We start from the raw sequence: 24,264 nt of genomic DNA, 5'->3' as shown, positions 1-24,264 counted from the left end.
GGACAATCCCGAGAAAGCCAGCCAGAATGACACCGCCAGCCGATCAGAGCATTCTCTGCCAGCCATCGACCCATCCGCAGAGAAACAACTACTTTGAAAAAAAGGAAACTCGACCTGCACGTCGTGCCCATCCTGACCTTTCTGATTCTGCTCGCCTTGCTTGACCGCATCAACATCGGCAATGCGCGAATCCAGGGATTGGAACGCGATCTGGGCATGAAAGGACACGAGTTCAATATCGCGCTGTTTGTGTTCTTCATCCCGCATATTCTGTTCAAAGTTCCGTGCAATATTGTCTTGAAGGTGTCACCGTCGTGGTGGCTAGTGGGATTATAGTTGCATGGGGTATGCTCCACTGGGGCACATTGCGCAAAATAAGCGTCTGATTTGGTTTTTAGGCATCATTACCATCTGCCAGGGTGTCACCGAGAGCTTTGGAGATTTGGAGACCTGTCGGTTCCTGTTAGGGTTCTTCGAGGCAGGCTTCATGCCCGGTAGGTGATTGTGAATATGATGAGCACTCAACGATGAGGACTGATTTAGGCAGGGTGTGTATATCTGATCGCCATGAGCTGCAATGGGCGCGTGACCTTTTCTTCAGTGCCAGTATCTTGGCTGGTGCAGTCAGCGGAGTAGGTCCCAGCCTCTTTCTACCCCAGCCCATGAAGGGTTTTTGACACTCGATGGGCCTTGGCTGCTGGCGTATGCGCTGGGGGAAATGGATGGCATCGCCGGCTATGGCGGCAGGCGCTGGATCTTTATCATCGAGGGACTGGTGACCGTTGTCGCGGCGATTGTCGCCTAATTCCTTATTGTGGATTGGCCTGAAAGGGTATCTTTTCTAACAGACAAAGAGCGGACACTGCTGCTCCATCGGCTCTCCGAGGATCGAGGTGCCGCGCAGATGAACCGGCTCGCTAGACCCGCGGCCAAGCGAACACTCTCAGATATCAAGATTTATCTGGGGTGAGTGCCGTTGCAGCAGACTATCAGACTGATTCTTCGTGCTGACGAGAATCCAGGGCAATCATGTACTTTGGCATCGTCACCACGACCTATGCCTTTTCGTTCTTCACTCCGACTATCCTCAAACAGCTTGGCTGGACGGCGGTGCGAGCCCAGGTAATGAGCATTCCAATTTACATTTTTGCCATGGCCCTCTCCTTGGCAACGGCGGTGGTCAGCGACCGACTGCGCCACCGGTTTGCATTCACCTTGGCCGGATGCCTGGTGGCCACCGTCGGATACATCCTCCTGCTGTGCCAACAGTCCATCCCCGTCGCGGCCCGCTACTTTGCGCTGTATGCCGTCACCGGCGGCGGCTTCATCACGCAGGCAATCCTGCTGGGTTTGGTCAGTAACAACGTGGCTGGCCACTACAAAATCTCCATCGCAGCGGCCGTGCAGGTTGGGTTTGGGAATTGCAGTGGGCTGGTGGCGAGCAACATCTTTGAAGAAGAGGCGCCGACGTAACCCACAGGGTTCAGTGTGAGTTTGGCCATGCTGTGGATCTGTGGAGCGGCCTGTCTCTGGCTCTTCGTATATGCCATCCGCGAGAATCGGCTGCGCGACCAGGGGAAAAGGGAAAAGGGATGACCGGTATGAGTGGCCGACGGAGGAGCTGGAGAACCTGGGCGACGCTCATCCCAGTTATCGATTTACTTATTAGCGACCAAAGCCGGATGATCTGAATCCAACGACCAGGGTATGATTCGATCGGCACTGGTTTCCCAACATGACGTAGAGAAGAGCCGGCATTTGGGGGTTTGGTCCACAAAAACAGGGGAGAGTCTTGTTGAACAATGCTCGGCAGACCAGCGGGTGTGAGAGAGTCAGGCTTGAACTGCTGCACTTTTTCATTCGACGCTCTTGTCCAATTATCACTCCCCGCCCCATCTCCCGCGGAGATATATGGGGCTCGAGTCCCATTTTCCCCTACTTAACCTCGCTCCACCCGATCCTTGTTCTCTTTCCCCAAGAACATCACTTTCTTTCTGTTGATCGCGATGTCCAAACCTCGCTCGCCTCACAAGAAGCACGCTCGGTCGGTGGCATCGGATGAACCCTGGAAGGTCGATGACCCGTTCGGGCCGCCGCCGGTACCGCACTCGACTTCCAACGGTGGTATTCGACGCCTGCGCGATACTTTGTCGAAATTATCGCCGGCCGCCTTTGCAGAAAAGGAGCTCCTGCGCAAGAAGAATCAGTACAAGATTCCTCTGACCGAGCGCAACGTCGACACTTTTGTCACGGAGCAGGAATTCCATGAAGCCTGCCACCCCAAGGAGCGCACATCCGAAGACCAGGTCGCCGAATGGCTGAAGCAACTGTCCTGATTTCGATCTGCTGTCTTTGCAGGGCAGACAGAGTTTGGCTGTTTTATCCTTTTTTTCTCGACTTTTCGTGATCGTCCTCTGAAGCCCCCGGAATGCGACTGGGCAGAATTCCCAGCTAGGATCTCTTGGCCCATAACCTGTTTGGCTCCAAGAACAAGATCGTCGTTCAATGGAATTAAAGAACAAATGCTTGGCAGTTGTCATGGCGCAAGGCGCGGTTGGAGAACAAAACGCGCGATCGGGGGCCGTGCGGGTGTGGAGAATAACACCTCGAGGTATGTCCACACTCTTAAACACAATACAACCTCACCACAACACTTCAACCGCAACACCACCACAACCACAACAAATGAATTCTTACTGACAAAGACCATTCAAATTAATCAGAATGAAATCCTCTTCGTCTTTCTCCACTTTTCGACGATCTTAGTGGGGTTGGTGTGGGGGAAAATCCCCGACGAACGACACAGACCTCAGCAGTGAACAAGGTCTGAACAACTTCTCCCTAACCTGTGGTGAGTGGCGTAGGGGTTTATTCCTCTACTGCATTAAAGCGAGTCATGGGTTCGACGCCGGATGAAGGGATTCTTTTCCAGACGGCCTCGCGAAAGCAAGTCGCGCCTGCCGCCGGGAGGTGGTAGGTCCTTAAGGCTAAAGGGACTGTTTCATAGCCTGGGCCAGTGTGGAAAATCAGTACACGCGTCGGGTGAACTTTTTTTACATCAACCTGCAAATTATTTGGTTGGGAATTGGGTTGTTTACTCCTGGGAAAGGATCCGACACGCTTTGGACGCGTGCTCCAAGGATATCAGGTGGAAAACAGAGAGCTTTGTGCCTTGTTGATGCGGACGAATTCCCTTGGTAACAGCCTTGATGTATTTACACGGGCAACAGTCTTGCGGCAGTCTACTACAACTCGTGTCCTTCATTGCAACGAGGTTCTTGATTGGGGTCAGGCTGATGTATCCGGCATCCTTGGATATATATCTAGCCCTAGAGGCGGAGATGGACCAACAACAATATCAACAGCATTTTCAATATATTCTCCGCAATGGCAATTACCCATGTCATTCACCTTGTCTAGAGTCTGTTTGGTCGCATGATATAGAATGTCTGGCTGGTTTCTCAGAACCGCGTGATCTGATCATTCTAATCCACTGAATACGAAGTATACAACGTAAACATATAAACATCGATGTCTTGAATATCAATCGACAGTTTCGCAGTGGATTAACCAAGTGGGGTAGCTCGATCCACCGCGGAGATGTTGACTCCCTCGTAGACCAGACCAACCCACTTAACAAACAAGCAATAATTCCTCTCCCAACTGGATATAACTCACAACCCTAATCCGCGATGCCCAAAAAGGTCGCCATCATCGGTAAGTGTTTGCAACTTCACCGCATCCCCCAAGCTTAAGGCAGACCTCAACTCACCCCGCGAACCAGGCGCCGGCCCTTCAGGACTCGTCACAGCCAAAACACTTCTCCACAACTTTCCTGGAGGGACATTTGCCCCGACTATCTTCGAGAGTCGCCATGAAATAGGTGGTCTCTGGCCCAGCTATCCCTCCAGCTCCAGTGCCCACAAAACCAATGGCCCTCCCGGCACCCTGGATCCATGGATGCGCACGAATCTCAGTCGCTTCACGGTGGCATTTTCTGATCTTGCCTGGGAATCGGTGATTCCGGATAATGAGATCCCAGTGTTTCCTCAGGCGAGACAGGTGGGGCAGTACTTGAACGCCTATGCTATCCAGTACATCCCACGGTATGTGCTGAGGCTGGGGTGCGAAGTTATCCGAACAACGCGGAGAATTGACTCTGGGAATGTCCGGTGGAGAGTCGACTGGGCGACGGAGAGGTTCGTATCTGCGTTTGTAGCTGTTTCCGTGAAACTCGCAATCTGATGGTCATCTAGTGCCCCAGATATTGGGGATGCGAGTCCAAACAGGCGCGAAATCTCCTCCGAAGACTTTGACTTTCTTGTTGTTGCGTCCGGGTACTTCGCACGCCAATATAACCCCGATATCCCCGGGCTGGATCAATGGGCCGGCAAGGTCATTCACAGCTCTGCCCTCCAGAACGGCCGATGCAAGCTAGTCCTCTGCGGCAAGGACGACACAATCCCCGGAAAGGTCGCTGTAATTGGAGGGAGCATGTCTGGTGTCGAAGCAGCCGCTGCGGTGGCTCTCCATCAATCCTCGTCCATGCTTGCTACAGGTCCCAGGCCATTAGCCCTACAACAGAAGACAGTACACCACATATACTCGAGACCCTTTTGGACTCTGCCAACCTATCTTCCCTGCGTGTCTTCAAAAGATGCCGCCTCATTCTTGCCGCTGGATCTGGCAATGTACGACTTGAGTCGTCGACCGCCTGGTCCCATTGAGTATGCGCCGGGTCCCATCCCAGAAGAAAAGGCAGCCAAGACGAACAGCTACTTTCAGTCACTGCTCGGACCGGACTATGAGCTATTTGGACACATGCACCCAAGAGACACGGAGGACCAGACCACTACCCAGTCACCACCCTGGGTAGCCATAGGCAACGACTATGCCGAATATGTTCGCTCTGGGGCAATTGCAGCAACGATGGGCCGAGTCATTTCCGTGCACTCCGAGCCTGACTCGGATCTGGCTTCCATAGAGATCAAGGGCCCCGGCAGCCAAACATCAACGTTGGATGGTATAGCCGCCATCGTCATGGCCACGGGGTTCGCACCGTTCGAGTCTCTCTCCTTCTTGTCTGCCGAAATCCTCCAGTCTCTAGAATACTCCGTCGAGGACCCGTTTTCACCTCTGATTCTCGACAAGGGAGGTACCCTCCGTTCGGAGATCCCAGACCTCGGCTTCGTCGGATTCTATCGCGGGCCCTACTGGGGCGTGATGGAGATGCAAGCCAGATTCCTGGGCGATATCTGGAGCAAGGAAATCACCGGCATCTCCCCGACGAATTCCCAGACAGATGGGCTGCGGAGTCTCCGACATGCCGATATGAGCCTGCGCCGTGGTCAGTTTCCCATGGGCGACTACGTGGGCTTGATGGAGTCTTTTGCCAAGGAGCTGGGCATCAGCCGCATGGAGCTCGAGCTGTCAGAAGAAGACAGTAATAGATCTGGGCCGGTTGTTCCTGCTCGATACTGCTATAACAGCGCTGCATCGCCCGCCACCCAGCACACGGCCCAGACCCAAGGGCATAGAGAGACGAAACGAACCTTGGATGCGCTGCGGGCCAGCTTCGTTGATTACCACTACACTGCGCGCGCGGCGGCTGCTTTGGCGGTTTTTCGAGCTTTGCACGGATCTTGGGGCTATACCAAGCAACCTCTAAGTCTTGGCCATGACGGCCAGCCCGTATCCGGGACTCTGGCTTTCTATCCGCGGTACCCGTCTGCTCTAGCATATGACAGAGAGTATGTCTGTATGGAAAACGAGGAAATGCAGTCCATCTTCCGCTTGTCAGAGCGTGGTCCTGATGGTGCCAGCTCTCGAATCGAGGTGTGGACGGTGAATCCGACAAACCCTAATACAGCGGGCCGACTGATCCACACTCTGCATTTGACACCGTTATACCGGAAGAAGCATGATGGTGATTATGTCTCTGGGGAATACGTGATGCACGGCACGAGTGTGTCTCCAACGACTTCGCAAGATGAGACCAATTCTTGTCCTCGCTTTGGGTCCGAGTATACATTTCATTTCCTGGGCATTTCGATCATTTCCTGGGCATGTGTCACTCAACCCAAGAATCACAGCGCGAGTATAGAGAGTCTGGATGAGCAGATGTGCCCAACACGAACGATCTATAGAAGAGAAGTGGGATAGATCGTCTGGCATGTGCTTTTGCTCTGTGATCACCACAGCGACAGCTCAGCTTGGCCACATCTCTTCACCCAAAAGAAATAGTCAACTTATCATAGACGAGTGGTGCATTCCTCGGCAGTGCAACATTGCATGTTTCGAGTCCGCATGGAACGACTACCGCGTCTGACTGTTCTAGCCCAGCTCCCAAGCCATGGTCTTTCTTGGAGATACCAAGCATAAGGGGCATCCAGCAAGCCTCTAAGCGAGGGTCTACTTTAGGTGGATAGCATCATCCACTCCGACTGCTGCCATCATACCACGGATGAACTATATTCAGCTTCGCGCTTCATTCCCCAAAGGAGTACGGCTTTGTCGCCTGTCATACTTTCTATTTTTTTTTTTTTTTTTCACTCTCCGTGGCTGTGCCGAACAAACTCGCCGTCGGCTCCGACCGAGTGGCGGGTTCCCGAGTTGCGCGAGCCATGGTTCTCGTCGGATAAGAGCCAGAGGTGGCGGACGAACCTCCTCCAGGGCTGGGTCTGGAAGTGTCAGAACATGCCTCGGTATCTTTTCTTCTCGTTGCTATTTCGCTAATTGCGGCAGACAGAGTCGCGCTCCGGCTTGGGGGTAGATCTCTGGCGCCGACTCGGCCGATGTGTAGAGTTTGATAGATGATGTGTATATAAGTCAGGTGAAGGTACACTTCCCCGTGAGAATTACAATAAAATATTCACACTTCAGAATACAGGTTAGGACTGGTCTGCACTTCATCACATCACTACCTCACCACTCACCACACCACCTACATACTATCAAACCTCCCGTGGGTGATTCCATTGTCCATCAATCAAATGGCAAAGCAAGACGAACCACCCCTCTACCTAGACCCCATCTCCGAATGGCGCGCCTGGCAAGCCCTCTCCGTCTACTTCGCCGTACTCCTCAACCGCCAGATCCGGCGGCGTTGGCTCCTCGAGCACCAATGCATGCACGACCGGCCAGTGTCACAGCGATTCCGGCCGGTGATGTTCCTGGAGCCAGTACCGACACTAGTCAAGCCGAGAGTGGCCAGCACCAGCAATGCCAACATCAACACTGATACCAACAACAACAACAACAACAACAACAACAACAACATGAATATGAATATGAACATGAACATGAACATGAACACGAATGCAAAGAACAACCCCTGCAACCCCGAAGCCCTCACAATCCTCAAACAAAAAGTCCGCCTCCTCCGCGCCCGCACCGAAAAGGGCAAAGAACTCGCCTCCGAAATCGAGCGCCGCATGCAAGACCCGCGCATCCTGTACCCAACACACTTCTGCCACACGTGTGTGCAGGACGACTCTGTCGTCGAGGTGCTGCTAACTAAGTGCGGGCACCGCGTGTGCCAGACGTGTCTGTCCTTTGCTGCAACGGATCCTGTTTCGGGCCTGTCCGAGTGTGGTATCTGTTTTATGCCCGTGCGGTTTGTGGCGCGGTCGCCGTTGGCGACGTTGCGGTCTTGTTCGGAGCAGATTTCGAGTGTTTCTTCTGGTCTTTCTTCGAGGGTTTCTTCTAATCTCTCTGTGAATCTCTCTTCGGGTTCTTCGGTTTCGAAGCGAGTTTTGGATCCCGTCGGGAGGAAGGCTGCGGCTACTGTTCGCTGGGTGCCGCTTGTTTAGTTGCTCTATGGATAGCGTTACGTCAAGGGGGCATAGGGGTGTACTTGATATCTCTTTCAGCATTTATACCCAGTTTTATTCACTCTACTCTAATGTACTCTGCCCGTCAGATCTATGAACAATAGGATTGTCTTCACATAGATATCAACCTAAAGTTCCCAATGCTCCTCAAGCCACCACACATCAGATGCGCCATACGAAATGGTTGAACAGGGGACCACTGCAGGCTTCAAGAAACGCCATTCGCACCAAAGCAAACAGGACCAGTCTTCCCAGGGAGAACCCAAGACCATTATATAGGATGCAAGTAAGCAAGCTGATCAGCAGCTACCCAACAAAGAGACAGAAAAGAGAAACAGAAGAAAAGAAAAGCAATCAAGAAGATTCATGAAACTCAACGGAAGATAAGACCGTTAAAAGCAAGAGAGACGAGCCAGCTACTGCTGAAAAAAAAAACCCAAGTAGGCGCCGTCTAGCTCATTATGTCGTTTGGTATAAACTCTCTCCTTCTCTCTTTCTCTCTTCACCGATCTTCGGCATGCTCCCCGTCATCAATGATCATTTCCACATCCTTGACCGGATGCAGGAGCATCGGGGGCAGACACATGCGGCCCTCGTTCGCCAGCTCGTGCTGCTCGCCGCCGTCATTATCGACACGGTACCCGAGCCAGCGGCGCCAGAGGTTGGGCGAGAACCCAGCAGAATAGAACCAGGTCGTGCCACGGAAGTTGTGCTCGCGGTCACCGAAAATGGCCGTGCGCGCGCCGCCCGAAGCCCCGTTGCGGCCGGCGTTGAACACCGACTCCAGGTACTTGGTGGGCCAGCGGCGGTCGACGTACACCGCGTGTGGCACATACACGGCCTTGAAGCCGTGGTGCAGCGCCGTAGTGGCGGGCCACATCTCCGAGAACATGCTGTGGTGCTTGAGGCTGGTTTCGCGGTGCATGGTTGTCAAGAGCTTGCGCGATAGTCGCGACGCTGTAATGATGGCCGTGCGGCGGGGTGGCATGCCGTGCTTGCGGTTGTAGCCGGTCACGTCGTCGCGGAGGATCCACGTTGTGCCCTCCGGGTCATATAACGGGTTGAGAACGATCAGATCGGCGTCCTCGCCCACGCCCCACTCGTACTGGTCCTTGTCGACTGTCGATGGCGGGATACCCTCGCCTTCGACTTCCAAGATGTCGCTGGCGTCGGGCCGTTCCGGTCCCCAGATGGACTTGTCGCCCTGCTGGAGCAGGCCAGCGTGCGCTTTGTTAGACCCGTCCTTGGCGGGCTTCGCTATACTCCAGAGGTTGTTGGGGCTGTTGGTGCCGGCCTGTGTCTGCACGCGGACCGTCTGCCGGAAGTCCTCCCACGATCCGTGCTCAGAAGGCACGTAAAATCGGGCATTGCGCTCCCACAGACCCTTTCGCGGCTGTTGCTTCGCCCACCCGGCGAGCTTGTCGAAGAGATGGTACCAATGACCCGTGTAGCGGGCATCCATCTCCCAGTTCCAAAAGTAGTCGTACTCCGGATGCTGGTAGGCAAAGTACTGCATGCACATGTACGTGCTGCGGTAGACCCCGTGGATCGGCAACCCACGCGACCCATTTTCCTCCAGATCGGGGTACATCAGAGCAATCTGCTTCTCCGACCATAGGGTTGCCATGCCACGGAACTCCGCCGGCAGCGCGTCATTGAGCACGCGCTGATACGTCTCGTCGTCCGACCAAATCGGCAAGTTGGTGTCTTTGACATGGACGAGGAAGTGGACAGTGTACTCGCCGCCAGACATCAGCGACAGCTCCGAGATCACCGAGCGCAAGTACAGGATATCTTCCGGGGTGTAGTGGAAGTCGTGCCACGTCCGGATGACAACCGCACTTCGCCGCAGACGGTTGGTCCCCGTCTTGGGCGGTGCCTGGCGATTATCGGTGTCAGGTGGCGAGATGCTCACCTTGGGGGCACCCATCGGCATGGCAACAAACCGGTTAATACGCGGCTCCGGCTCTTCGGCGAAACGATGGCGGTTAGCCGCAATACACCGGTGCTGCGCGGCAGCCCAATCGACCTCGCGATAGTCCACTGGAGGAACATCTTCCCAAACGCGCTCCGCACCATCACGATGGCCCTCCAGCCCAGCGCCAATTCCGCCTTTCCTGACCGGGTACCCCAGGCCGTACGGCCCCAAGCGACCAAATCGGTCAAAGCACACGTCATCCTTGATTCCTATCATGCTGTTCGAGCCCATAATAGGGTCCGGGAAGCCTTTCGGGACTCCAGGGTAATGCTGGAGAGACGGGATCCGGACGGTGTTGGCCTTGTCCAAAAAACACTCGCGCTTCTCGCCATATTTCTGGATATACTCGGTTGACTTATAATCGGGATACGGATTGAACACATTACTCGTCATGGACGGCGATTTCTTGTCCCGTTTCGTCACTCGGTTGGCGTCGTCCGCAGAGACGTTGGCAGCGGTCTCCTCCGACCGACCCGACAAATCCACCGGAAGCTCACCCTCACCCGGGTATTCGGGGATATTCTGCTGGCGCGGCACGAGGTTCGTCAGGCCACCATGGTAGCGTTTCAGGAAATCGAAGCTCTCCCAGGTGGGCGGCTTGTGGACGACTCGCGGAAGGGACACTTGGGTCACGGAGCTGAGGGTGAATCGAAAGAGGGTGAAAATGAAGATGATAAGGAACAGAAATAGGCCCAAGCAGAGCCATCGAATGATTCGCTGGGGGACACGGAAGCCCAAGCCTCCGTGGGCATTGCGTAGACTCGCGCCGCGCGCGGGCGGGTAGGACGAGGAGACAAAGGTGTCGGGGCCGCTGTCGGAATCATCGCTGTAACTGTAGCGGTGGCCATGGGAGCGGCTCTTATACGGTTGCTTCTCAACATCACCGTCATGTCTATCGTGTGCTCTGTAGGCTGTGGAATGCCTCCTCGCCTGGACGGTCATGATGGGCACGTCACGTCAACATTGAAAGGGGAATTGTGGGGGAGGAGAGTCCGTCAGGCCCGACAATCAACACATCTGTCCTCTCAAGACACCCGGGGATATATTGACAGACGGTATCGAGAGAGGTAAACAAAAGAACAAAATAATCAAAGGCGGAGAGAAAAAGAAATAAAAAGGAGAAAAACGGCACGCGATGATGAAAGGGACGATCAACAGGATCAGGGTTTTACGGTCTACAGGGGCCAAATGCACATCAACAGTAAACAAAGTCCAACAAATCCCCAGGTGCCACGATTATCAACTTTGCTAATGGTCTATAATCCATAGATTAAATGAATCGGCATCATTGTCTCGTGGACATAAAGACAACCTAAGAAGTCCTTGATAGTATAGTACTGGATTTATCAAATTGTTGAACAAAGGCATCGAACAGAGAGCAATTTTGACGGCGCCGGAGAGAACAAATGAGGCTAATAACATAGCGTAGAAAAGAGCCATGAAGAGAACACAAGCACCATCCAGTTGCTGAACCCCTGTCCCTACGCGGGAGATCCAATGTCATGTCCCTGTGGCCTCGAGAACTCCCGCCATCGTCATCATCATCATTTGCAGGTTTTCCGGTATTTCTCATCTTTCCCTCAACCCGCTCAGCTACAGACCTCCCCGACGTTATAACACCGCTTAGTCGCGGCCCGTTTTCCGGAGGGTATCGGCGAGCCACTCCAGACCTTCGTAGAGACCGTCTCCGGTGGTGGCACAGGTGGATTGGATGAACTAGAACAGTCAGTAAAAGTTGGGATTTGAATGATCCATTGGCGGTCACTTACCCAGGCACGGCGGGTGAGACTCTGGAGACCCAGCTGCTGCGTGATCTCGGCGGGGCTCATGGCGTTCTAGAAAAACAAAGCGCATCAGTATAATTATCCCAATTCAATTTGCGATCGACAATTTTATTCGTTTTTTTTTTTCCCTTACCGGCAGATCTTGCTTGTTGGCGAAAACCAGAAGGAGAGCGTCGCGGAGCTCATCCTCGTTCAACATGCGTTGCAACTCCTCGCGGGCCTCGACGATACGGTCCCGATCGTTGCTGTCAACCACAAAGATGATACCCTGGGTGTTCTGGAAATAGTGTCTCCAGAGGGGACGAATCTTGTCCTGACCACCAACATCCCACACGGTGAATTGAATGTTACGATACTCGACGGTCTCGACGTTAAACCCTGTTATATGTGTTGGTCAGCCACGCTGCGAGGGGTAGGCGATCGCCGCAAAGACATCCCGAAAATCGTGCGGCGAATTTGATTTTCCAAGGGAGGAGGGGGGGGTAAGGTGAAAGATTTCGGGACTAGGGCGAATCGAACTGACCGATCGTGGGGATGGTGGTGACGATTTCACCGAGCTTCAGCTTGTACAGGATGGTGGTCTTTCCGGCGGCGTCAAGACCGACCATCAGGATGCGCATTTCCTTGCGACCCCATAGTCTGTCAAACAGCCTCGAAAAAGTGATACCCATGATGGAGGACCCTGGGATATTCAAACGAAGGTGAGATGTCAAGGGAAGAGGAAGAAAAAGCGGAGGGGTGAAAACGTGTTGTGGACTTTCCGGCCAAGTCGGTCAGAAGGTCAGGGGTTAGGCCAGATTACGGAAGGGATGACTGATCGACACCACGTACCAGCAAGAAAGAAAAAAAGGGAATTGACAGTGTAGGAGATTAAGTGGAGAAGAAAAATAAGAATAGGAATTGGTATAAAAAAAAGAATGGGTACAGAAGTGACAGGGAAAAGGGAAAAGGGAGAGAAAGAAAAGGTGGGCAAATGGTGAATTACGGCGGTGTACAAGAATCTCTCATTCCCCCCATCTCTGCCTTGTACACAATTTCACTCCAGCGTTGTCAGTGTTTTCAGTTCCAACATTGTCTGGATTGTCTGGAATCGTATCAAAAAGGACACCGTGTTGTATGTGAAATACAAAGAGGCAAAAAAGAGGATCCTGTACGTGTCCACTGATAGGCCGCGGCTTATCGTGCCTGCGACAAGTCTTCGATCGCGCCATGGGTCTCCCCGAGTCCACTCAATACGCGTCATTCAACTGTTTATCCCACGAGACATCCTCTGCCGGGACGTTCGAAAAAATGTCCGCACCAGGGACCGATAGATGGTTTTGCCCTCGACAGTATCGCTGGCAAACCCGAAGATCGACAACACCACAATCGATACGAACATGATCACGCCAAAACTCGCCCAGTAATCCACCTTGGTGTACCCGCCTTTGACGCCCTGGAGCTCGGTTGAAAAGTATGCAGTCATGAGACTGACGGGCAGGAATAATATCGTCGCTTTGGCCAGCAAGATCGTGATCCGAGTCAGCTTTTCCACCGCCTGCGAGTCCTTGAGCGCGATCAAGTTGAAGTTCTGCCGTAGTCAGTGTCGGGTGTCGCATGATCAATGGAACTACAAAATCAGGGTCACTCACCAGGAACGTCAAAGACTCCTTGTCGCTGAGACAGCTCTCGATCTCGCTCAGACAGTACAGATTGGTGCGATCCACCAATCGCTCGAAACGCGCCACGGCCGCCGAACTCAGATGCACCCCGACTGGTTTTTCTGCCATTCCCGGACCACTGGAGGTGCTCATCAGACTCGACTGTCGCATGTCGGCGAATTCGATGTCGCCAAAGGTGGCGCCGAAGGATAAGGGACCCGGTTGGGAGGAGCGGGCTTCGTCGCGGAGCAGTCGCTGCCGCTGTAGCACGCGGCGCATAATGAGCTCATAGCTCTGGTACAGTCGCTTGAGGGCCGCGAGCCTTCGACCCAGCCAGTGCAGTTCATTTACCAGTTCAATCACAGGACGCTCGAGCATTTGACTTCTCTGTGTGCAGACGTCAGTCATGGTCCCAGTGTGACACTCGGGTATCGCGTGACCTACCAATTTGTCCAGGGCCACCCCGTACTGGTGTTCTCTCTTGGCAATGAGCCCATAGCTCGATACCCAGTCGTCAAAGATATAATAAAAGAGCAAGCTCGGGCCATCCTCCTGCTTGATGTTCGCCTGGTCCGGCCCATAGTCGTTGAAATGCCGCACGCGGATGGTCACTAATGAGTCGCTCTCGGACATGGCAAAGTGTTGCTTGGATACACCCGCAAAGATGAACCGGACGTTTCGGCGCACGACATCAAGGACCGGCTTGACTTCCTCTGTCGACAATGCACGCTGGGGTCGCGGAAACGGGTTCTCCTGGATCGAGATAACAGTGCCTGTTAACGTCAGTGGGTGCGCTGCTTGATCATAAAGAGTTTCTTACCATCCTCGGTGAGGATCAGCCAAGACCAGAGCCGTTGTCCATCTGGGAGGTCCTTGCCGTTCGGCAGGTCAATTTTGGGGACTACGAACAACGTGTTGTAGCCGATGCAAGTATCTGGCTTGGAGTCAGCCCACCCGTTCACCATGAACGAGTATTCAACTTACATCTAGGGCCATGGTCTACTGACGAAAAGTGCCATATTTGGTTGGTGACTTGTGCAAAAGTCAAGCTCTTCATTTTGGCGGCCTCGTGGCCCTCATCCTGATCGGGGACATTTTTGAGAGCATATGCACTCTCGAGATCATCGGGTTCTTGCGGCGATAGATCCACGTCCTGCAGCTGCGAATGTCTTTTTCGGGGCAAGGCCGCAGGCTTGGGCCGATGAAGAACTGGCTCCGTGCACATCATCCCCTGCAGCCGTTCCGAGACCCCATAGTGCGTAGTGATTGCCTGGGTGTGGTCAGTCTATGACAGCTTGCATCTGAATCAGACCGGCATACCTTGATGGTATCTTTTTGCTCTTCCGGTGCCCATATATGACTGTAATGCGAAATGGTCAGTATGAATACAGAGATAGGTTATTACCAGGCCAGCTTACATCCATCTGGTACCGAAATATTTGGCTCTCTGAATGAAATTAGTCTTTGCTTGAATATTGTAAGAATAAACCAGATGAAACAATACTCCACCTACCGGCTTGTTCAACAAAAGCTTCAGCTCATCTGTATTCAAATCTGCCGCGCACCATGCATCCTCGTTGCCAAAATCCAGCACAAAATTTCGAGTGAGCGGATTCTCCAGCCGGTGCATGTAGCCGCGAAAATGAATCGGATCGTCAATATCCTGGAACTTATCCGCCAGCGACCCCATCGCCCCGAGATTGGAGTAATACTGTCGAGGACTTTGAGGATCGCGCGAATATAGATCGGCCATGGCGAGCGCAAATAACGGGAAACCCGTTGCTATGTCGGTCGTTTGGTGTGATCAAGGGCCCCGCTATCGTGGCAAGTCACACACAGAAACACTCGAGACGCCCGGGTTGGTACCTTCCCGAGATATACGTAGAAACGAAGCGAAATCAGGGAGAGATGGAGAAGCAAAACCGATATAAACAACCCTCCTGCAACCACAGCGCAAATCAAAGAAGACCAGGGACGGCGAAACTTGTTAGAATTGATGTTTTTTTCTTGAAATAAAATGTGAAGAAATAGAATCCGGGCACTCAGCCCATCAAATAATAAACCTCGTGCAGTACAGGCAGAAAAAAAGGGGGGCCGTCATCGGTCGTCTGAGGGTGATGTTGCCGCCGGTCACGCTTAAGCGCTGCGATCAGCTGCCCCCACTGTTTCATCTGACCAAAAATAACAGCCAATGCCACTCTGGGTTATGTTATTTGCTTTTGTCGCTGCAGAAGCGGCGTGGCTGCTTGGCTGAAGCTTATCCGAAGCATCCTCAGGACTATTGTTGTGCGGCGTGGGTGGGTTCTCTGTCCGGCTTTATATAGATCGGGTGTTGACATAGAGGTGTCAGATGGCATGTTAATATGAATGTGTGGGGTACACAGCCTGTTTTTGAAGATAAATCAGAACATTAAATATGAAATAACGAGTACATCAAATAAGTACTTCTGCTGCTATTTTCTAGATGAATTTAGTTGTTTATTGTAAAATACACTGGTTGGTGCAGCTCCCATAGCAAATGGTATATAACCAGCACCTGTAGCTTCAGCGTTAGCATACAGATGCCCTAATAATAACCCACAGACCCTCGATGCTTATTTCTATCTATTCGATATCTATATTTACCAAATATATTGATTTATCTCAACTCGTGCCTCAATATTGATACCTCAGGCACAGAAGCCCCACCGACGGAGATCGCTCGACTCCAGCGAGACAAGTGACTGCGCGACTCTTCTTCCCTCTTCGACTACAATTGAGGTTTTTGAATGTTCCGTGCATGACCCAAATTCATCCACCGTACCCATCTCTCATATCTCTGGCCCATCCTGAGGTCCTGCGTCTCGCGGGAGCAGGCGCAATATCATACCCACTTGAGCCAGCCCCTTCCCGAGCTTTCTACAATGGTCGGCCCAAAAGCGGGAAAGACTCCTCGTCCTGCCGCATCGTGCACTGAATGTCAAAGACGAAAGCAAAAGGCAAGCGCGAGCTGTTGCATAGGTTTCTCAGTATCGCAATATCTGACATCTCCATCAGTGCAGCCGCCAATGGCCCTGTAATCATTGCCAGGCCCGGAAAATCCCACACCAATGTAGATATACCCCAAAAACTGCGCCAAAGGCTCATAGGCCCTCAGCAGAAGTCGCAAGGTATACATACATGCCATCCAAGCTGCCCCAGCAGTACTGAACATATCAACCCAGGACAACGCCGTCTGATGAAGAGACGAGAGAAATCAAATCAGAGCAGAGCGATACCGGCAATGTGGAAATACCTGCACTTACCGGGAATCAAGAACTTCGAGCCTTAGGGTATCTCCCTGATGACAAGAACCTGCTGCTGGGAAATGCAGCACCCCAGGTATCTGACCCACCTAATATAATTGCAGTGGACTTTGACTGAGACGAGCAAGGGACCATCAAATCCATCCGACCAATCTCCAGAAACAATGCCTGCAGAGATGAAAAATGTCTTGAGGCTCTTGCCCCCCAAACCTTATACAGGTCTGTGTCTTGAACCAGCCCCAATAGTCTCTGACTGACCCGATTCAAGACATTCTGGTGCAACGCTTTCTGGAAGACACCAACTACAACTACTACAGTATTTACCCACCAACATTTTCCCAGGAATATGCCGCCTGGTGGTCAAACCGGGCCAGTGGCAGGCCACTGACGCCCGAGTTCACTTGTCTTCTCGTGCGAGTCTGTGCCTGCTCCGCGCAATACCTTGACGCCGCGATCCGACAGAAACTCGAATCGGAACTCGGCGAGTCAGTCCAGAGTCTTTCAGAAAGCTATCATCATGCAGCCAAGCAATTAAGCAATACGATTGCGCCCGGGAAAGGGGGTTTGACGCAGGTCCAGCAGCTTTTTTTGATGGCAGCATGGTTCAAATCCGAGTCTCTGTTCATTGAGTCGTGGCATGCCCTGAGCTCTTCCATCCATGAAGCACAGGAACTAGGTATGCATAAAAGCTCCCCAAAGGCTGGATTATCCGAATTCAACCTTGAAATGAGACGCCGAGTCTGGTGTCTGCTGTATGTCTGGGACTGGTAAGTGATGTTTGATATTCATTATGTCCCTGCACTTTGGGGTTTCTTACCATTAAACCAGGCAAATGGCTCTCTTGCTCTCGCGCCCGCTCATCATCAACCAAAGTTATTATTCCTTTGAGCCACCCAATATGCAGCTCGAGGGCATTGATGATGGAACAGGACCGCCATCACCCGTAGCTTACATTGCTGTACAGCTGGCCCTGGGCGAAATCATCATTAAAATTCCAGGGGCAATAGGAGGCACCATCGATACCACCTACGCAGAGTCCACTCGCGCCGATATAGAAAATTGGCTCGCCTCTCTTCCTCCCGCTTATAATTTAACTAATCCCGATATACAGTGGGATGAAACATACCCATATGTACCCTTACATCGTCGCCAGCTACATGCCGTGGGATACATGATGATGCTCTTACCATTCAAAAGGTCTCTCACCGAGTGCTTTGACTCCCACAGCTCCCAGACAGACAGGAGTCTCCGAGAACGCGCCGTCAACGTCGCCCTGCAATTAATGGAAGTCTCGCGCCGGTTATTTGACCACGTCTACCCTATGAACGCCAAATTCCATCTCGTCACCTTCTTGATATTCGACACGGCGGCTTTCCTGAGCTCCGCTGTCATCCACGACAAGGACCGCAGTCTCCCACAGCGAGAGAATGTGCTCCAAGCCATCAAACTCGCGTGTTCTTTGATGGAAAAGCTCGCCCAAATCACCAAGACCAGTGCCATCTGCTACCCGATTTTGGTCAAGCTCGCCAAGAGCCTGGCACTATCGTCCCAAAAGACAGTAACTAATAATGACACCGACCTGGTGATACCTCAATTGGGAACAGAGCAGCCAAATGCCCCGAACGACTTCGGAGATTTTTCGTTGAACGACACTATTTCTCCGGGATCGATACCTTCGCTGGGCTCGGCCCCGGGCTCTGAAATGTTTATGCCTGCATCATTGGATTTCACTGTACCCGGCATGGAAACACCGCCCATAACAGGGGTCGGAGATTTCTCGAACTTGGATATTGGTCAGTTTGACCAGATCTGGGACTGGCAGAATCTTGACTTGACTCTGCTGTCTTCGCTGCCGGCATGAGCATGTACCAAACGTACTATGTCTACAATGTTAATCGAATGGCGTGATATCTAAACCAAATAATGCGATGGTAAATAGATCCATGCCGTTCTTTTGTTGTAGAATAGGTTGGATATGAGCCAAAGACCGCGATTAGTGTTGGGTTCGAGTGGCTCACCAAGTGGCAAATATTTAAATATTTCAAGAGTACAATGGGTATAGATGAGAGAGATGGTGCATCTCAACGGGCGTTGTGCTTAGTTTCCCTCGTGAGTCACAACTCCACCAGCCTTGGAATTCCCCATCAATTCCAGAACAGCTTCTTTTGATCGCAAAAACACTGAGAAAATAAAGAATTGGCAAACATACACGAGACATAGACAAAGGAAGCCTCGAAAGCAATATTCTCCCTCACAGCCCTCTCTGCTATGGCTGCCCCGACCCCTCCAGCAGAAGAGGTCATCCTCATCCCCCAGTCCTTTTCGTCGCCAACACATTTTCATGAAATCGTTGATCGTTACAAAAAGCTTCGGCTCCAAGGGCTCCAGGTGGACCCGAATTCATTTTCATCGACCTACGCCGAGGAATCGCAATTCCCCGCCGAGACATGGCAGTCCCGGATCGCGAATCCCTCAGGCAAGACATTCATCTCGGTGATGGATGGCAACAAATCACCAGAAAACACCGAAGAGAATATACTGGAACCTTCAAACTTGAAAGAAAACCAAGAATCACCCAGTCTCGCGCTCCAGAAATTATTGCAAAAGGAGTGGATGGGCCAGATTACAATTCTGGGACCAGAGATATTCCTCAACCCAGAGGAATCCCTGGAGGAAACACCAAACAGGCGACCATGGGATATATTTATTAAAGATGGGGGTTACAGCATCCCTTGCACTCCCCCGCACACCCTTAATCTCGATGGTGCCCATATCGTGTACCTAGTCGTGGGCATGTTCGTTTTGCCGCAGGCTCGAAGGAGAGGAAATGCCCGCCGCTTGCTTGAGGCTGCGGTGCAGGCTGTGCGAGAGGAAGGCCGAGCTCGGGGTGCAAGAGCTGCGAGTATTGTACTCCAGGTTGAGTCGGGGATTGACAATGCGCAGCGGTTGTATGGTCGGGTCGGATTTCAGGCGTGGGGGACTGTGGTTCTGCAAAATAGACACGGGAAGCCCTCGCCTATGGTAGCCATGGTGAATGAGGTTGGTTTGGCTGATTAGTCTGTTTGGGATTAGAATTAGTCTCGTCTCAGGAAACCGATTGTACAGGTTGAGAAAGTTTGATAGCGACGATCTCCAGATATCCGTCATGGCTTTATGGGGCCAATACAGAGAGTATGAATGGAAATTTGGTGTTACTGGTGATTGACTAGATTAAAAACTGTCTATTTCCTTTCGAAATAATGTCTTCCTGTAGGTTGCCCAGGTGTGTAGGATGAATGTCCCGCCTGAGGCATCAAAGATAGATGAGTCAGCAGTCACTCGGTAGGGCACCGCTAAGCCTAGATGGGACTAGCGCCCACAGCACCCACAAGCGGAGAAATTTGCGGCAACCAATTTCTTTTTCTTAAGACATTCAGCGCAGAGCCACACCATAAGAACTTCACCTTCTTTTGGAAGACTGTCGCCATCATGTCGAAGATCACAGTCGGTATGTTTTGCGCCATATCCCTTCGATTCCCATACCTCGCTCGCCACTAATACCTATTTGCGTCACAGCCGGAGTGCGCGAGAATGTCGAGCAGCTGCTCAACTACTCCCTGAACGAGAAGAAGCGCAACTTCCTCGAGACCGTTGAGCTTCAGATCGGTCTGAAGAACTATGACCCCCAGCGTGACAAGCGTTTCTCGGGTACCATCCGCCTGCCCAGCGTTCCCCGCCCTGGTATGGCTCTTTGGTACGTTTCGAACCGTCTCTACTCTGAACTTTTGGTGGTGTGTGAATTTGTTGCTGACGATGGAATCAATACAGCGTTCTCGGTGACCAGCACGATCTCGACCGTGCTAAGCACCACGGCATCGATGCCATGTCGGCCGACGACCTGAAGAAGCTGAACAAGAACAAGAAGCTCATCAAGAAGCTTGCTCGCAAGTACGATGCCTTCCTGGCTTCCGACGGTCTGATCAAGCAGATCCCCCGTCTCTTGGGTCCCGGTCTGTCCAAGGGTGAGTTCTTCCTCCAATATCACTATTACGGTCTACCCCAATACTGACCGCTATCTCTACAGCTGGCAAGTTCCCCACCCCCATCTCCCACAGCGAGGACATGCAGGTCAAGACCACCGAGGTCAAGTCCACCATCAAGTTCCAGCTTAAGAAGGTGCTCTGCCTTGGTGTTGCCGTTGGCAACGTCGCCATGACCCAGGAGGAGCTGGTCGCCAACCTCATGCTGGCCATCAACTACCTGGTCTCCCTGCTGAAGAAGGGCTGGCAGAACGTTGGCAGCCTTGTCATCAAGGCTTCCATGTCTCCTCCCCGCCGCCTGTACTAGATGCTCTGTTGCTTTGCTGCGCCGGAGTGATCTAGAATGGGTCCGAGACGTGAGGGATGTATGTCATAGCATAGTGACTTAAAAAAATACGAAGCTCAACGACTTGGTCTCCATATTCGTGTTTGTTTGTAGATGGTGTCTCGTAGTTGTACATTTCCATGCTTTCACTATCCATTTACTTATTCTACAATCATATCACTCCATGCCCTCCATCAAATCCGTCTTGTCCAAGATCATGCCGCGCATGCCAATAAACTCGCGCAGACTCTCCCACTCCTCGCCAACTTCCTCTCCTCTCATCCAGGGATCCTTGAAACCCCATGCAACTGCCACCTTGTCCATTGCAGCCCGCTCTTCCTCCCGCAGCCAGCGATTCCGCAGAGGAATGCCCGGAATCCAAACCACCCGCTCCATCTGATCATTGGCGGTAGTGATGGCCAGGAGACCCATGGACGAGGTTCCGCCGACATAAGCCAAAATAGCCGCAAAGGCAATCCCCGTCGCCGTGCTGGGGTCCATGGTATTCTGGAACGCCGACGCCCACGTCGCCAGGACGTAGCACGCACCGGGGGCAGCCGCCAGACCGGCCAGGGGGACACCGGCTTTTCTAAAGATCTTGGCGCGGTGGAAAGCCGGGGCACAGAAGGTGCTGTCGATGATGGCCAGCACCAGCGGGAGGTTCTTGCGTGCAATGGCGACATCGAGAGCCATGTTGGCCAGCTCGGCAGGGACGGCGCTGTTGACGCTCTTGGGATTCGCCTTGTGGAACTTGACCGGCGAGCTGTTCTCTTCGGGTACCGGCTTGTTCGCGTACAAGGAGAATATCTCCGGGAAATGCTCGGCCCGTCGCAGGAGGGTTTGCGTTTTGGTGTAGCAAGTCAGTGCCTCCGGCGAGATGAACACCTTGTCGTCTTTCAAGAGGTCGAGAGCAATGCGCGAGACTGAGTCTGCCACCCGAGGGTCCTCGGGCTTTCGTAGTGATTTGGCCTCGTTTGACTTCCCCGTTGTCGTCGCGTTTTTCTTCTCCTCCAGATCCAGTAGCGATGAAATCGCAGTGCCTTCATCTCCTGTCGAAGACCCCTCGTGTTGATCTCTCACTCGCGAGGCTAGAGACTCGGCAATCCCCTGGCATTTTTCTAGGAGGGCCACCACCACCTCGTTGGAGGGTACCCCGTTCGAATTGTGCAAGTCAGAGGCTTCCTGCTCCAGTTGCCGAATGGCTGCTGTCAGGTCCGGTGAATTGGATTGGGAGGCAAATCGGCGTAAAGAAAAGAATGCAGGGTATATCGGTGCTTCGACGCTTCGCTTCGACAGCTGAAGTCCTGGTTTACTGGTCGCAACTCGACGCTCGGAAGAGATTGGCAGGCGCGCCAAAGGAAGACTGCGGCGCGACGACGTAGAGAATTGGCAAAATTGACAGATCGGCCCTTGAGGTCGCGGGCGACCTGCTAAAGCGATTCTCTTCATGGTGAATTGGGAATTGCTGACTGGTGGGGGCGTTGGCTACTCCAAGGCAACGTTGATCAGAGAGGCAGGCGGAGACTTCGCCCCAACGCTGTTCACTTCCCCGTACTCGCCCTGACGTCTTCTTCACTTCTGTCTTGGGACTCCACGCTCCTTCTGGTCAAGGAGTGTGTTCTTTTCGATCATCTTTCATATTTTCTACTGAACATCGCCTTAATTCTAACGTTGTCTCCTGTGTTTCTATTATGCCGCCCCCTCCTCCCCCTCCGCCGCCGCCGCCGGGTGGGATGGGTGGCCCTCCCCCGCCGCCTCCCCCAGGAAATCTCCCCAATAGACCAGCTAAAGGAGAAGTCAAAGATCGGGTAAGTAGGTTCAAGGCTGAAGCTGCTTGTCTCGGTGGATTCCATGGTCCAGAAAACAGATTGCTGACGTCGTCATAGGGCGCGCTTCTTTCGGATATTCACAAAGGCACTCGGTTGAAGAAGGCCGTTACCAATGATCGATCAGCGCCCGTCCTTGCAAAAACAGGAGGCGGTTCGGCAGCCGCTCCTGTCGCCGGTGCGCCTCCGGTTCCATCGATGAAGCCGCCCGGGGGACTTGCACCGCCAGTGCCCTCAAGTCCAGCCGCGAACCGATTGCGAAGCAACAGCGAAGGAGTATCCGGGGCAGACAGTGGCGCTAGTGCTCCAGCCGCTCAACTAGGGGGTCTTTTTGCCAGCGGAATGCCCAAGCTACGCAGTCGTGGAGGTGTTGATACGGGCGCCAACCGCGACTCCCCATACATGTCCGATCCGGAGGCCGCACGTCAAGCACCCGCTGCCCCAGCTCCTAAACCCCCAACGGCTCCTCGGCCCCCTGGAGCCCGACCACCTCCGCCTCCCCCAACATCAGAGTCGCCGCCCGCACCAACAGTTAACCCGCTGGTTGCTGGCCTTAAAAAACCTCCGCCGCGGCCCGCCTCAAGGCCGTCGGCAGCTTCTGCGGCAAGCACGAAGACAGTACCGGAGGCACCTCCTCGTGCACCTCCGCCACTTCCGGGGATGACCAAGGCTCCACCACCCCCTGCCTCGCGAAAGCCCTCTGCGCCTCCGCCTCCGCCGCCTTCAGCTAGCCCTGCTGCCCCTCCCCCCCCCCCCTGCCTCTGTGTCGCGGCCGCCGCCTCCTCCCCCGGCAACTCCCGCACGATCTACCCCTCCTCCGCCTCCGCCGTCGGGAGCTCCGCCATCGATTGCCGCTCAAGCTGCGCGCACGGCTCTTGGCCAGCACAACAACCACTCGCCTTTGGCACCACCGCCACCACCCCCGCCTCTGCTCCTGCTGCTCCTCCTCCACCACCCCCTCCAGTATCACCTCCTTCAGCCCCACCGACCGACCCTCCGTCTCGCCCGTCTCCTGTTCCCTCCCGCCCCGCATCCCAGGAACCTCACCCTGCGCTGAACCCCAGCGCCTACACGCTCACCAACGGTGGATTGTCGCCATCCCCCTCGCGGAGCCCGTCCTCATACGGTATGCGAATAGAAGACCCGCGATTCAAGTTCCAGGGCGATGGCTTGCTGCCCAAGCCTCGACCGTTCACCGGCGGGGCTCGGCGATACCGCGCGGGACGAGGCAGCAGTGTGCCATTGGACCTGGCTGCATTGAGTGGCTGATTTGAGTGCATGGGGCATTGCAGGCGATATCGTGCACAGGTAGTGAATTGCTATACATATCCATTTATCATTGATTAGTAGATGCTTGTCGTAGATATGCCTCATGCCTTGATTTTGAGTATTCACTAGTAGACGCAGCCTCGAGTCCACCTCAATACCCACCAAGAGATACCGGGTAGGCTTGTGAATTATTCATTTCTCATATATTCTATAGTTGAAGATCATCGCGGCTATCATGTTGAACGTCGGCGTCAAGCTAAGCTCTGCACGTGATCTCAGTCGAACTTGAAGTGGAAAACAAAGCCTC

The 24,264-nt window shown here is 53.3% G+C and overlaps 13 protein-coding genes across 13 annotated transcripts; 10 read left to right on the top strand and 3 right to left on the bottom strand.

Moving 5' to 3' along the window:
• Window positions 1-39: 39 nt before the first annotated feature.
• On the top strand, window positions 40-502 carry NUU61_006484 (uncharacterized protein; the record flags this gene model as incomplete). The annotated part of the gene is made up of 2 exons (XM_056657012.1): window positions 40-324; window positions 380-502. Coding segments are annotated over 2 exons (408 nt in total), but the record flags the coding sequence as incomplete, so codon positions are not given.
• A 25-nt stretch (window positions 503-527) lies between these two features.
• NUU61_006483 (uncharacterized protein) lies at window positions 528-805 on the top strand (the record flags this gene model as incomplete). Its single annotated transcript, XM_056657011.1, is given in 2 exon segments — window positions 528-632; window positions 644-805. The coding sequence occupies 2 exon segments, from the start codon at window positions 528-530 to the stop codon at window positions 803-805; spliced, it is 267 nt and encodes an 88-aa protein (XP_056509811.1).
• Window positions 806-1,029: 224 nt separating this feature from the next.
• Window positions 1,030-1,473, top strand: NUU61_006482 (uncharacterized protein; the record flags this gene model as incomplete). The annotated part of the gene is made up of 1 exon (XM_056657010.1): window positions 1,030-1,473. The coding sequence occupies one exon, from the start codon at window positions 1,030-1,032 to the stop codon at window positions 1,471-1,473; it is 444 nt and encodes a 147-aa protein (XP_056509810.1).
• A 533-nt stretch (window positions 1,474-2,006) lies between these two features.
• Window positions 2,007-2,336, top strand: NUU61_006481 (uncharacterized protein; the record flags this gene model as incomplete). The annotated part of the gene is made up of 1 exon (XM_056657009.1): window positions 2,007-2,336. One exon carries the CDS (start codon window positions 2,007-2,009, stop codon window positions 2,334-2,336), a length of 330 nt encoding a protein of 109 aa, XP_056509809.1.
• Window positions 2,337-3,692: 1,356 nt separating this feature from the next.
• NUU61_006480 (uncharacterized protein) lies at window positions 3,693-6,162 on the top strand (the record flags this gene model as incomplete). Its single annotated transcript, XM_056657008.1, has 3 exons — window positions 3,693-3,717; window positions 3,785-4,199; window positions 4,257-6,162. 3 exons carry the CDS (start codon window positions 3,693-3,695, stop codon window positions 6,160-6,162), a joined length of 2,346 nt encoding a protein of 781 aa, XP_056509808.1.
• Window positions 6,163-6,992: 830 nt separating this feature from the next.
• NUU61_006479 (uncharacterized protein) lies at window positions 6,993-7,811 on the top strand (the record flags this gene model as incomplete). The annotated part of the gene is made up of 1 exon (XM_056657007.1): window positions 6,993-7,811. The coding sequence occupies one exon, from the start codon at window positions 6,993-6,995 to the stop codon at window positions 7,809-7,811; it is 819 nt and encodes a 272-aa protein (XP_056509807.1).
• Window positions 7,812-8,334: 523 nt separating this feature from the next.
• NUU61_006478 (DUF3405 domain-containing protein) lies at window positions 8,335-10,752 on the bottom strand (the record flags this gene model as incomplete). The annotated part of the gene is made up of 1 exon (XM_056657006.1): window positions 8,335-10,752. One exon carries the CDS (start codon window positions 10,750-10,752, stop codon window positions 8,335-8,337), a length of 2,418 nt encoding a protein of 805 aa, XP_056509806.1.
• Window positions 10,753-11,433: 681 nt separating this feature from the next.
• On the bottom strand, window positions 11,434-14,987 carry NUU61_006477 (uncharacterized protein; the record flags this gene model as incomplete). The annotated part of the gene is made up of 12 exons (XM_056657005.1): window positions 11,434-11,526; window positions 11,580-11,645; window positions 11,728-11,972; window positions 12,118-12,217; window positions 12,895-13,164; window positions 13,226-13,621; window positions 13,679-14,007; window positions 14,055-14,168; window positions 14,219-14,504; window positions 14,555-14,594; window positions 14,653-14,681; window positions 14,748-14,987. 12 exons carry the CDS (start codon window positions 14,985-14,987, stop codon window positions 11,434-11,436), a joined length of 2,208 nt encoding a protein of 735 aa, XP_056509805.1.
• Window positions 14,988-16,682: 1,695 nt separating this feature from the next.
• NUU61_006476 (uncharacterized protein) lies at window positions 16,683-18,379 on the top strand (the record flags this gene model as incomplete). Its single annotated transcript, XM_056657004.1, has 3 exons — window positions 16,683-16,737; window positions 16,787-17,285; window positions 17,347-18,379. The coding sequence occupies 3 exons, from the start codon at window positions 16,683-16,685 to the stop codon at window positions 18,377-18,379; spliced, it is 1,587 nt and encodes a 528-aa protein (XP_056509804.1).
• A 407-nt stretch (window positions 18,380-18,786) lies between these two features.
• Window positions 18,787-19,575, top strand: NUU61_006475 (GNAT family N-acetyltransferase; the record flags this gene model as incomplete). Its single annotated transcript, XM_056657003.1, has 1 exon — window positions 18,787-19,575. The coding sequence occupies one exon, from the start codon at window positions 18,787-18,789 to the stop codon at window positions 19,573-19,575; it is 789 nt and encodes a 262-aa protein (XP_056509803.1).
• Window positions 19,576-19,986: 411 nt separating this feature from the next.
• Window positions 19,987-20,844, top strand: NUU61_006474 (60S ribosomal protein uL1; the record flags this gene model as incomplete). Its single annotated transcript, XM_056657002.1, has 4 exons — window positions 19,987-20,005; window positions 20,074-20,251; window positions 20,326-20,519; window positions 20,582-20,844. The coding sequence occupies 4 exons, from the start codon at window positions 19,987-19,989 to the stop codon at window positions 20,842-20,844; spliced, it is 654 nt and encodes a 217-aa protein (XP_056509802.1).
• A 195-nt stretch (window positions 20,845-21,039) lies between these two features.
• Window positions 21,040-22,311, bottom strand: NUU61_006473 (uncharacterized protein; the record flags this gene model as incomplete). Its single annotated transcript, XM_056657001.1, has 1 exon — window positions 21,040-22,311. One exon carries the CDS (start codon window positions 22,309-22,311, stop codon window positions 21,040-21,042), a length of 1,272 nt encoding a protein of 423 aa, XP_056509801.1.
• A 242-nt stretch (window positions 22,312-22,553) lies between these two features.
• Window positions 22,554-23,957, top strand: NUU61_006472 (putative proline-rich, actin-associated protein Vrp1; the record flags this gene model as incomplete). The annotated part of the gene is made up of 2 exons (XM_056657000.1): window positions 22,554-22,670; window positions 22,749-23,957. 2 exons carry the CDS (start codon window positions 22,554-22,556, stop codon window positions 23,955-23,957), a joined length of 1,326 nt encoding a protein of 441 aa, XP_056509800.1.
• Window positions 23,958-24,264: the final 307 nt, after the last annotated feature.

The sequence above is a fragment of the Penicillium alfredii genome, assembly GCF_028826965.1.
Source record: "Penicillium alfredii strain IBT 34128 chromosome Unknown utg000009l_segment0_segment0, whole genome shotgun sequence".
In the NCBI taxonomy this organism is placed as follows: Eukaryota; Fungi; Ascomycota; class Eurotiomycetes; order Eurotiales; family Aspergillaceae; genus Penicillium; species Penicillium alfredii.
Note: the sequence above shows the minus strand (reverse complement) of the source record. Positions and strands in the feature narration are given on the sequence as shown.